At 32.9% G+C, this 13,148-nt stretch overlaps 2 protein-coding genes across 4 annotated transcripts; one reads left to right on the plus strand and one right to left on the minus strand.

The window, feature by feature from the left end:
• The first annotated feature begins 2,458 nt into the window (after nucleotides 1-2,458).
• Nucleotides 2,459-4,580, plus strand: LOC133697534 (mitotic spindle checkpoint protein MAD2). Of its 3 annotated transcripts, XR_009842891.1 has the most exons (8): nucleotides 2,459-2,904; nucleotides 3,055-3,070; nucleotides 3,176-3,306; nucleotides 3,607-3,727; nucleotides 3,821-3,924; nucleotides 4,023-4,144; nucleotides 4,247-4,457; nucleotides 4,500-4,580. XR_009842891.1 is itself a non-coding variant. In XM_062120162.1 (7 exons), the coding sequence occupies exons 1-7, from the start codon at nucleotides 2,832-2,834 to the stop codon at nucleotides 4,301-4,303; spliced, it is 624 nt and encodes a 207-aa protein (XP_061976146.1). In that variant the 5' UTR covers nucleotides 2,459-2,831; the 3' UTR covers nucleotides 4,304-4,580. The 3 variants fall into 3 exon arrangements, 1 of the variants encoding a protein (XP_061976146.1); XM_062120162.1 differs by having other exon boundaries at nucleotides 4,247-4,580; XR_009842892.1 differs by lacking the exons at nucleotides 2,459-2,904; nucleotides 3,055-3,070 and having other exon boundaries at nucleotides 3,115-3,306.
• A 455-nt stretch (nucleotides 4,581-5,035) lies between these two features.
• On the minus strand, nucleotides 5,036-11,094 carry LOC133697533 (trihelix transcription factor GT-1-like). Its single transcript, XM_062120161.1, has 5 exons — nucleotides 10,494-11,094; nucleotides 8,602-8,640; nucleotides 6,227-6,358; nucleotides 5,822-6,046; nucleotides 5,036-5,442 (listed from the first exon to the last, which is right to left on the minus strand). The coding sequence occupies exons 1-5, from the start codon at nucleotides 11,047-11,049 to the stop codon at nucleotides 5,240-5,242; spliced, it is 1,155 nt and encodes a 384-aa protein (XP_061976145.1). The 5' UTR covers nucleotides 11,050-11,094; the 3' UTR covers nucleotides 5,036-5,239.
• Between the last annotated feature and the right edge of the window lie 2,054 nt (nucleotides 11,095-13,148).

Genomic DNA, 13,148 nt, shown 5'->3' on the forward strand with positions numbered 1-13,148 from the left:
TTTAATATATTTTCAAACAACACTCCCAAAAATACTCTAAATTAAGGCTTGTTTGGGATTGTGTTAGCGCCTGCTGTTTAAAGTGTTTTTCATTTAAAAATACATTAAAATGATATTTTTTTAATTTTTTAAAAATTATTTTTGAAATCACCATATTAAAAACAATTTAAAAATTATTAAAAACAATTTAAAAATATATAAAAAATAATTTTTAAATAAAAAAATAAAAACAGACAGTTTAAACAGTATTTCCAAGTAGTTTTCTAACCTAATCACCCTATGATATCGATTGATTACCGATATAACTTGTCTATTATGAAACATTGTTAACGAAAATGGGGGAATCGATGAACACAAAATGACGACATCTCTGAAGACTTTGGAGTTTTCATTTTACATGCTGAAAGCTTCCAGTTCATGGAAAGGACCACTCGTCAACTGAACTGATGATATCTGCCATGGAATATCCACAGCAAGCTTTATGTACGTTCATGCATGCCTGTAGGCTGCAGCCCATCCTCTGGAGATCTCTACAGAGACTTGTTGCTTTCTTTCTTTTCTTGAATCTTCTTTCTGATCGTCATCAATCACCATGCACCATTATTGTCAGTCAGGCTCCGGTTGCTGATAAATAAAGGGCTGATCAGAATTAACATGCTGGTTGATAATTATCTTTGCCATTCAAGATATTATTCAAGGAGCCACCAAAAAACATTTTTAAAGAATTAAAAATCTTAGCTAGATATGTACTGGCAGCCTTTATTAATGGTAAAAGGTATCTTTTAAAAAATTTAAAAAATAAAAGCCCATGGGTCTAACAAAATGGGTCAAGTGGGCTTCTAGACCCAGCAATAACTAGCTTTTTTTTCCTACTTTTAAAATTAATGTTTTTATATATGTTTTTTTTTCAAAATTATTTTTTATTTATATTTAAATTAATATATATTCTCTCTTATATAGCTTCTTTTAAATAATAATTATTTTTTAGTTATTTTGGTTGTATTTAATTTTTAAACAGATTTTTATGATTCATCTATAGTTGTTTTAATCTTTTGTATATCTAAATTTTATTTTTGAAAACCATTTCTTTTTATTTTTAGATAATATTTCTAATATGTACAATTTTAGATAATATTTTTTTTATTTTATTCAATTAATTTAATATGTGTATCTATTTCTATTATTGTTTGATTGAATAAAGAAATTATTTTAATAAATAAATTTAGTAAACACAACCAGATAAATATTTCATCTTGCGAGATTAAATATTTTGATGTACACTTGTTTTTTAATTTTTTTAATTTTATTTTTAATTATCTTTTATGTTTTTATTTATTTATTAACACTTATAATTTTATATTTATTCGATTTCATGCATGCATAATTTTTTTTATTTTCACTTAAAATCTTTTTAATAACAAAAAAATATATAATTTTTTATATTAAAAAAATATCTTACCTGCGACAAAACATGAATCAAATGACTAGGGCACCTTAAAAGTTCCAAGTTTATAAATTTCCTTAATTTATAAACACTACATTGATAAGGGTAAATTTATGGGCTTAATGAATCTTAAAAGGTAAATTATTTTTTAATATGTTCCTTATTTCGTTTTTTAATCACAATTCATTTGTTAAACTTCATTAATTCTTTTTTTACTTATATAACTATTTAATCTACACTATTTTTAAAAACAAATTAATATATATTACTCTTTTTAGGCAAGCTAACAATCTATGATTAGTTTCAGAAACAATCTTAATTATGTGTCGGTCTACTTTTCAACTCGATTATTTTCTTAATGTATCAATAAACTTCCAATTAGGTATTTTATTAGTTTTGCTTATTTAAAAATTAATATATAAATAAACTTTCAATTAGATTATTTTATTAGTTTTGCTTAACAAAATATTAAGTATTGATTTGAAGCTCATGTGATTTTTATTTTCTAATAGTTTAATGTAATTCTTTTGATCATCATGATATTATATAAAAAATATAAGGATTTTTATATTTATTTATTTAACATGTTCTATGTGTTAATCAAAATAATAATTTTAGAAAAAATAATATTTTTCAAGCAAAGAGAATCACGTGAATTTCACATGGATATTTTACATTTTTTAACTGAAATTGATTGCATAATTTAATATAAAAAAAACTTAATTAAGAAACAAAATAGGTTGAGAACCTTATCAAGAATTCCCCTGAAATTTGTTTGGGAATGTAGCGGGCACATCCTTATTAAAAATTTGAAGTTTTTTTTTATTGTGTTTTTTTTAATATTTTATATATTTATATTAAAAATAAAATTTAAAAAATATTATTTTAATATCTTTAAAAAATTATTATTATTAAATTAATAAGCAATTACTTTTGCTTTACAATTGCCGCCACCGACCAGTCGACCTTTTCAGTAGTATACTGCCGCTTTACCTAGCGACGTGATGTCTGAGACAATCCCCACGAGCGCACTGTCGCAAATTTAAAAAAAAAAATTCAGGAAAAAGCCCATGCCTTTTTTCTTACCGATAAAGGCGCAATTTAAAATGGTGCCGTTGTTTTTCGCCTTGAGACGAAACCACAGAAAACTAGCCGTTACTTCCCCTAGCGTCTTTACATTTCATCAAACCCTAATCTGTTTCTCTCATAACTCCCTCACCAAACACTGATTTCTTGCAATCAATTCTCAAACAAAACAATACCCAATTTTCTTGATCAAAAATCGAAACCCACATTTGATTCTTTTGTTTGAAACAGACCCAGATTGTTTTTTTTCCCTCTTATCTCCCCGTGTAGGTTTACAGTGTTCCAGTGGTGAAAGAGAATTATGGCATCCAGAACGGTTGCAAAAGACATAATTACTCTCCGTGGTTCTGCAGCGATTGTTAGCGAGTTCTTTGGTATGTGATAGTCTCAAACTCCCCGTTTGATTCCTTTCTCAAACTCCCCGTTTGATTCCTTTCTTGAATTCAATTTGTTAATTTGTTTGTTGGGTCTTTGTCAGAATTTTTGGCTAATCTTTTGTTTTTACTCTTTGAACCCCTTTTCAGGATATGCAGCAAACAGGTATATTTTATAGGATTCTGGTTTTTAATTTATTTTATCTTGTTTATTTCTGTTATTTGTATTGTGTGTTTTGAGGTTAATCTTCATTGGTTGATTGGTGTTTAGTATACTTTACAATCGAGGGGTTTATCCGGAAGAGAGTTTTGTGAAAGTGAAGAAGTATGGGCTCCCAATGTTGCTTACTCAAGATGAAGGTGTTAAATCCTTCATTGCTAACCTGAATGCACAGTTATCAGGTACCAGAGATCTATCTCTGTACAGGTTTCCCTCTCTTTGTTTTAGCAATGTTAGATTTTTGCTTAGAAAATGTAGATAAGGAAAGCAGATGAATCAGTTTTTCTCATTTCCTAGGGGCAGCTCAGAAGTGAAAACCCTCCTTTATTGAAACCTAACGCAAGTAGTTGGCTTCCAATTCTGAATGAAAAATTGTCTACAACTTTTGTCTTCTTTTATTTTGAGTTATTCCTTAGCATCTAACAAAAATTGATGCTCCTGTGATTATTGTTGTTGATCATTGGTTCTTGAATTCTGCAAAGAATGGCTGGAAGCTGGGAAATTACAGAGGGTTGTTCTGGTGATAATGAGTAAGGCCACGAATGAGGTCCTAGAGAGGTGGAATTTCAGTATTGAGACTGATGCGGAGGTTGTGGAGAAAGGGTATGTTCTTGTCTAGATTCCAAACTCCTTTATCACTCTAACATAAACCCTTCTTAAGTCTTAGATGATTGGTTGCATGATTACTGATTTCAGACTGTCAAGGGAAAAGAGTGACAAAGAAATTATGAGAGAGATACAGGCAATCATGCGTCAGATTGCATCAAGCATTACTTACCTGCCATGCCTTGATGAACCTTGTAAGAATTATATGTTCATTCCTGATCAATGTATTGTTTTGTGTTTTGATGATTTCTTGATTACAATCACTGAATTATGCGAATCTTTGTTGCTTTAGGTGTTTTTGATGTGTTAGCGTACACTGATAAAGATGTTACAGTCCCATTCACCTGGATTGAGAGTGACCCTAAACTTATTGCCAATCCACAAATGGTGAAATTGCATTCTTTTGATACCAAGGCAAGTTAGGAAATCAAGTTGTTTGTGAAAATATTTCCTTTTTGATGGATAAATGAGAGAATAAATGATAACCAACACTGACTTGGTTGTTGGATGATGCAGATACACAAGGTCGACACTCTTGTTTCGTACAAGAACGATGAGTGGGATGAGCAGTAGAGGTGGCCTATCGTTGTTTATGGTCTCCTTCAGTGTCACTGTGAATCTTTTATTCACATGTTCTAAAAACATTGCTAAAAATGATTTGCACCTATTGTAAGTGTCCATCTATGTGAGCTCTTGTCGAAGTTGAAACGAAGGATTGCAAATCTATGTGAGCTCTTGTCGAAGTTGAAACGAAGGATTGCAAATCTAGCTCTTATCTTGCTTCCCTGTCTTACTTGTTATGCCAGAATGCACGTTGGTAGAATATGAATGGATCTTTTTCTTTCCCTCGGATCTTTTTTTTTTTTTATCAAAATATAAGTATATATATAGCAGATCAAAAAATATACAAGACTGGAAAACCAGCAAATTCATAAACAGGAAGCAAACTCCCTGAAAAAACCATAAACAACAAGCCATAAGAATAACAAACAAACAAGCTGAAGGAGCTAGCTGAAAAATAAAGCAAAGGGCAACAACCAGCCACCTCAACCAATCAAAACAGACCCTCGTATCTTTCTTGCTGCCGGGGGTGGTATGCATGTCTCAACCCCAGAAAAATGGGGAATCTAGGATTTTTCTGATTTTATAGGGAAACTGGAATTTACTGGAAGGGGGGATAATATCAACAGCAATCGGGGCTGGGGTTTTTTACTCGATTTGCGTTGCAAGTATTTTCAACCAGACTGGATCAACAGTCTACCCAAGTGATAAATGAAATTACTTTGTTGCCAATGAAAACACAAATTTACAAACACTGCATTATCATTAAGGAAAAACTTGATCTAGTCCTACCATTAAACAAAATTACAGCATGCTGTACAATTGTGTGATACAATTACACCGCTGTGGCATTGTGATAAAATGAAGTAGCATGATAACAGTGACTTTATAGAGGTGATGTAAGCAATTAAAATGGATAAATAGCAGATACGAGTTGTAGCATATGCTTCAACTCACACCACGGTATATAGCATCATGCCGAAGATCATCCATGCTATCAATGCTTCTATAACCATCGAACTCCCTTAGACATGTCCAGCCCCGGCGAGATAGAAATTCACGGTAGTCATCTTCGGTATAGAAAATTTTCTCTTCAGTATGCACTGGCATGTGTTCTGACTCGTCATACAGGCAAACTTTGATTGCTAGTCCTGAAATAGATGATTTACATTAGTGTTTAACAATAATTCCGCAACTTTCATTCTGAATGTCCGTGAATAGGATTGAAATGATGAAGGTCATTAAATAATGCTGCAATTGATTTTGCCTATTGGTTGCTGCTATGTTTGGTATATAAATACTTGAAGTAACTTTACAATAAAAAAAACTGAACAATTATGGTTGATATGGATTGTTTTTCCCTTTAGACACTCCATGATTAAACATGTCTTTGAAAAACAAGATTATTCATGGAATTTCACAACATAGAAGCCTACAAAGGATATCATACAGATTTAACAATCCATCAGCAAGCACTTAAACATAGAGCACAGGCTTTATAAGAATAGGACTGCATAGATGCTAAATTACCTTCATCGAGGTGAAGAGTGTAATTCCCTGGAGGCATGTCCCTGTCAAGACTACGAATTATCTGGTCTTCATCCTCCAACCAGAATGCTCGCTTACTTCTTAATCTGAAAGCAGACTTGATTGCCTCCTTGATGGCATCTGCAGTGCCATCAACGCCAATCCTTCTTGTGTAGTCCCCATACTTGACTGATATCACCCTCCCACCATATGATTGATTCTCAGCACCTGCCAATAGAGAGATACTATAAAAGTCAACATAAGATCTCATCATCTCAATCAAAACAGTTGAAAGCCAGGCTCAGGATCACAAGGCTTGAACAAATTCATATGGCCAAGTTGTTAAGAAAAAATTACATCTTGAATGGAAATAAGTTAACAAATAAATTTCAATTTAAAAAGCTTTACCATTCCCAGGGGTCTCCCTCCAATTCCAAGGAGGAACTCCACTTGCTGCAACTGCATCAGCTGCAGTGATGGCAAGAGGATGCCCATCATGATCCAGACGTCTTTCCAGATTGAGTGTTGGCCTGGGACTGGCTGCATAATGAGGAATTTAAATGAGGGAAAGGCAAATCTGTTTGAGAGAATCGATAGGAAAAGGAAAGTAGAATGATAATAATAGACAAGTAGAATGATGAAGTGGCCAACTGAACTTGAAAGAGTGCATAAGAAAATAAACTTATTATTGCCACAAAAATGCTCAGTAACTTGTTCATTTCATAAGGAGATCGAGAACATATATAAAGGCTATGACAAATTCATGTCAATTTTCCAAGGGCTGATCTACTAAAGGAACCCAGGTTTTATCTACACTCTTTGGTGAATACAAGAGTGTGTAGATACAATTCTGTTCTAGCGAATGCAAAATGGCACTGCATTGAACCACAGCAAATACAAACAATATAAAGGATCGGCAACGGACACTAGCATTGTATTCTCATTGACCATGGAGCTTATGTACACTAATATGTTTTCTGGGCCATCTAAACTCAACAACCACGCACTACTTTCTACAGCCAGACCATGGTCTGCTTCACAAGTTCTTCTTTTTCTTGGATAAAAAGCTTGATTTATAACATGCAAGCACACCATTTAGAAAAAGAAAACTGCAGAAAACATGAAATGGAAGAAGTTGCATGAACATCATATCACAAAGGGCACAAGCCCTGATAAAGGACCTTCAATTAAACAATCATTACACCAAAAGCCTGCCATATTCAACATACAATATCACTTTTAGCATTCATAGGTTGCTCTCTTGACTACCTCTTCTAAGCATTTCAATTAGAAGCTTGTTCACTGTGAGGCAATTTTTTTTATTTTATCCATTTTGTGAACTGTTTGAAAGTACTCTTTATTTACCATTGCATGTTTTGCGGTGCATTTTTCATGTTTGCACTTTACTCTTATTCCTATCTTTTCTCTTAAAATGAGAACAGCATTGCACTTACAAATTTTTTCATGATAATATTCATGAACTGTTAATTTTTTATTTTTTTTTCATCTTCCACTACACCCTTCAAAATGCATTACTAAAGTTACACATCAGTAGGATCTCTTTAAATTTTCTTGAAATGGACTACCATTGCTAAAATTATGAGTATAATATATGGGTTCCTGGGATGAGTAAAATAGTGATTGCAGCTGCAAGTCATTGGAGATTGTTTGCAGGCTAGGTGAAAACTTCAAGGCTAAATATGAAAAATGGAGAAAGAACTTATTTTGGGTAAAATTGCAGGTTCCCAATTCTATGTTCAAATTTGGCAAAGTGATATAGGATCTGAAGAAACCTTGTAACACACTAGTGGCTTAGAACACTACACGGAAGAAGGCACTTTCCTGATGCCCCTTCTGAGAAAGCTCTTGTGGTGTTGCTGTTGATGGAAAGCAGGACCACATATGAAATGATCTTGATTCCTAAGGGCAAGAGAATTTTTTTTTTTGCAACAAGCCTAGCAAAAAGATAGAGGGAAAAACTCCATTGAGTTTAGTTATCTTGCATTTATTTGAAAAAGCTTAGCATCCTAAGGGCATATTGAGATTTGAGATCCTGAAGCTGGTCAATAAAAGAACATCAAAAGCCCAGGATTTGCTATTAGGCAAAGAAATAAGACAGTTCCCACAATGACTTCTGGAGAAAGTATATCTAGTCAATGCAGGATACGTTTCTCAAAGCTTTGATTCAGAACAAGTTGAACAATGATGATGTTTTACGACCAAGAGGATGAGATTTGCCTGCATTGCTATATAAAATAATAAGATAAACAATAGAGTTTTCGTGTAGGTTTCAGCTTCCTTCAATAGCCTTTTTGGAAAAAATACTTTTCAGTCGAGGCTTTCCAGTCTGCTGAAGATGTACACTTACAGTTTTTCTCTTCATGTGAGTTGAGGGCATAAAAGGAAGAGGCTGTATCTAATTGCTCCCTGACTGCTGTACTGCCAGGATCTAGTTTTCTGCTTATAAGATGATCAAGCACACTGTAAAAGATAGTTTTGATTGGTTTTTCTATACTAGAACACATTCAACCTCTGGAGTTGTGCCTACAATAATGTTGCGATCAAAAGGTAGCGTGATGATTTGTTGACCTTATAGACCATGTCTTTTCCTTGCTTAAGTTTGATTAAGACAAAAAGCTACTTAACACACTTTTATTAACCCCCCCCCCCCAACACACCCCACTAACTGAAAAAGGTTTGTGCTTTCCACAAACATGTAAATGGGTGGCAAATAAACACGCAAAAAGATGACTACAATGCTTAGATCAGTAACAGTGATATACCTTCCACGGGTCCAAATGATATGCTTGTATCTTCAAAGCCTGCATAAGCCATACAGATGTTATGATGAATACCCAATCACAATGACGCAGCCATTAAGTTAAGTTCCGTGTAAGTTGTAAAGTATGGATCAGGTATCTTGATGGCAGTTGGAACTAGAAATACCATATGGCATGAAATTTATCAGAAGGAAGAAGCCAAGTATGTGGTTATGAAAAGGCTAAATATACAGTTGCATCCACAGGTCCCAGCTAAGATAAACAAATAGGAGAAAGGAAAGACACTTAATAGCTAAACACCCATACCTATTCCCCCAGAAAAAAAAAATCAGAAATAAAATTATCAAACATGACAAGCTTCAGAATAAAGCGAGTATGCGACTCCCTAATGTACTGCATATGAATCCTCAGAAATCTAGTTTTGGTATGACATTATGTAGTCCAGATGTCATTGATCAGAAATAGTAAAATCTCATAATTTACGATCAATTCATTCAATATTTCCTTTTTTAGAGGGCAAATTCCCACATTTAAATTATCTGTCAGAGGGACTAATACCGTACCCCATCCATCTAGAAAAATTGGTTCAAATCCTTCGCTATTGGGTGAAAGATCCCTCCTCTTTGCATTTATTACGACTCTTTCTTCACGAGTATTGGAATTTGAACAGTCTTATTATTCCAAAGAAATCTATTTCCTTTTTTGTAAAAAAAGCAGAAACGATAACCAGATAACAGGTTTTGAATCAAAATCTAATAATCATCAAAACATGCATTCGTACATATGAACTCCTGCTCAGATATAAGCACATGAAGTCAGAGAGCATGGCAATAATGCACAACCACAGTTCCTGAATCATTTGTTTAGCGTTTTAGATTAAAATCCACCGTGTGGAGTACAATGGAGAGAAATCCCTTCAAAAGACACAGAAACAAGAAACACCTGCTAAAGCATCACAGAACCACAAGCATCAATATAGTTAAGAAGCTCCTATTAACTCACAGGCTCAACGGCCCCTAATCATTACATCACCAGTCTCAGTTTCGGTAATAAAACAGGCCAAATCTGGGCAGCTCACAGAGTGACACAGTGCTACACTTTCTATTAAGACCCAAGAGCCTCGCAGCTTCTACTTTCTATTAAGACCCAAGAGCCTCGCAGCTTCTATAATTATTACAGAAAATTGGTTCATGTCAGTTCCACAGACCTCAGTTTCAAGTCAAACATGGATTCACTAGAACAGCCTAGAAAATTGGTTCATGTCAGTTCCACAGACCTCAGTTTCAAGTCAAACATGGATTCACTAGAACAGCCTAAGTTAAAAGTACCAATTTTTCTAGTTTCTCATGTTATAAGCCAAAATAGTTTTTCCTCATGCCAACCATAAACCCATAATTATGTTTTCATAACCCTAACCACTATCCAGAATCTCCAGCAACCTAGCAAACACAAAAATGCCACCTACCCTAGCTCTCTCAAAATATACACCCTAAATCCCTTCCACCATCAAGAGATTCAAAACCATGAAACATTCATTTTAACATGCCCCAAAGACTTAGACTAATTCCTAGATAACATTTTGCCGCGTTCCTTTTGCTAGCTCTGTCCTACATCACATCAAGCACATCACATGGTAGTCTAATTTCAAGAAAGCAAAAATATAAATTTCAAAGCAACACAAACAACTCTATTTTAAGAAAATTATATATATATATATATATATATATATATATATATATCATGACCAATCACCTGAAAATAGAAATGCTCGGAATCAAAACTATTCAGTTGCTGTGGTCTTAGTTTGCAGCATAGCAAGAGAAATCCAACACCAAATGAAACAACCCAATTACTAATAGCAACAAAATTAGCAAAAAAAACAAGACTCAAAATACCTTTATCAGCAAATTGCATGTAAGATTCAACTTTAGAAGGAATGGGACTCTTATACTGAGGATTCTTATTCCTTTCTCTCAAAATCTCATCAATCTCCTTATAATACGACATTTTAGCAGACCCACTTCCCCTATCTTGATGCTTAGCCTTCTTGAACTCTTTCAACAAGTTCCTCCACTTGTCGGTGCACATAGTCGGCGATCGATCGAACCCTTTCTCCCTCATTTTAGCCGAAATTTGCTCCCACAGATGCTTGTTTGACTTGGAAGTATTGAAGAGACCATCCATTTCTCTGCGAAGCCCAATCAAACTCCGCGTTTCGTCTTGAACCCACGTCTCTGCTCGCTTCTTGGGTGCTTTGACTTCGTGGTTATCGTCGCCGCTACTGTCGCCGAGAATCATCTGGTGTGGGTTAGTATTGGTGGTGGTGGGAAGATGGTGAGATGGCAAATCACCATTGGAAGAGACAACTTCGATAATCATGTTGTCTCTTGAAGAGGGTGTCACTTCTTCTTTGTAGAAATCGAGAGGACGAGGCTTATCTGATGAGTACATGTAGGTAATTTGGGTATGTTTGTTTAGCTGGTAAGTTTTGTGGTCTGAAAAATGAAAAAAAGAGTTGGTGAGTAGGCGATCTTCATCAATTATTTTAAAAATATTTTTTATTTAAAAATATATTAAAATATTAATTTTTTATTTTTAAAAATTAATTTAATAACAATCAAAACATCAGCAATATAAAAATATAAAAAATTAAATTTTATTTAATCTCTATTTGAGCCACAACCCTCTCTCCACTTTGTGATTTTAAAAAAATTATTTTTAATCATGGTTGATTAAAATAAAATCTATATATAATTAAAATTGTGATTAAAATTGTTGTTTAATCAAAAACATATCATTAGTTGTTTAATTGAAATTATTGTTGTGACAAAAAATAACATAAATTTATTTCATATATAACATTGGACATTTTACTACAATGCAAGAGCAACAAAGGGAATATAAAAATATTTTTTATTATCCAATCAAACTTGATGCAATCTCATCACAAATATAATTCATCCGTGAAGGCTTGTTGCCTCTATATATTTATAAATGTAGAACCATATCTTTAAAAATATCTCGAGAAACAAAATTTGAATGGTGATCAAACTCAATAAATACCTCATCTTGTTCCAACTTCTTTCTTATATAATTATATAGAGTCATTGACGCAATAACAATTTGAACATGTGTCTTGTACGAAAATATTGATGTGTTCTGCAAAATTCTCCATCTTTTTTCTCACACTCCAAAAGTTCATTCTACTACACACGATATTGAAGAATGAACCCAATTGAATAACTCCTCATGACTTTGTGGGTGGCCTCGATGATAAAATTCTGGAAGATGATATCTTTCACCTCTATATGGACCAAGAAAATCATACTCGTTTGGATAACCAGAGTTAACAACGTAATACTTTCCTGAAATAATAATAAAAAAAACAAATTCTGCAAAGTAATCCCAATCACGCAACACCAAATATTTGTAATGAAATTTATTAACATTTATATTGTTCAATCATCAATACCTTCCAGTGGCTTTGAAAATTTGATTTTAGGATTATCGATAGCCTCAAGAAAAATTCTTGTATTGTGTGCGCTACCTTCCCATCCAGCCTTGACAAATATAAATTGCATGTCAAAGCTACATTTTTCCATTACATTTTACGTCGGTATACTTTTCTGTCAATAAATGGTATTTGATTTTCTTGTAATACACAAGCATGTGTTCCATCAATAGCTCCAATACAATTTTACATAAAAAAAATACATAAGAAAACAATAATTTCAAATGTAGTCACAAAAAAAAATTATTGTGTAATTGACATAATTATTAAATCATTAACCAACATTAATGTTACCTTAAAATGTGATATATATCTTAGATTCATTGTGATTTCTCTTAATGTTGTTAAAAAGTTTAGGTCTTTTAATTTGTTTAGTTCTACTAATAGCGAGCACATGGACCTAAAAAATTTCATTGAAATATATACTAACAGTTTCAACATAATGTTAAAATTCATCCTGAACTTTTCTATTTGAAGCACATTAAACAAACATGTTAACCTTATCAATAACACTCATCCTCTTTGATAATTTTAATTCATATTGGGTTTCTAAATCAAAGCACAAACTCCAAAATATGGTTGCATCCATCCTAAATATATTTACACAATGTATCTGATGCTTATTTAAAAATTAATTCAACCATTTTATTCTCATGTTGAAAGACATCATACATGATTCCTTATAAATATAATTATTATAATACATAGTAAGTGCTCCAGTTGTACACAACATTAGTTTAAGAAGATCAAACTATCCCAACCAAAATAAATCTCCTTCCTCATTATCATCATATTTATTATTATCTTCGTCGTTATCATCTGTATTTCTATCATCACCAACATCACTATTGCCACTGATATCACTACCACTATTTCTATCATAATAACCATATGAGCATATTGAACAACATTATTCATGACATTTTCATAATCCCTGTAAAATAATTATTAAACTAATTCGCGTCCATATCTACAATGTGAAAGAAAACATAATATTTATTATATACAAGAATTTAATTTAATATTTATTATATATAGA

Source organism: Populus nigra, chromosome 6 (genome assembly GCF_951802175.1).
Source record: "Populus nigra chromosome 6, ddPopNigr1.1, whole genome shotgun sequence".
Classification (NCBI taxonomy): domain Eukaryota; kingdom Viridiplantae; phylum Streptophyta; class Magnoliopsida; order Malpighiales; family Salicaceae; genus Populus; species Populus nigra.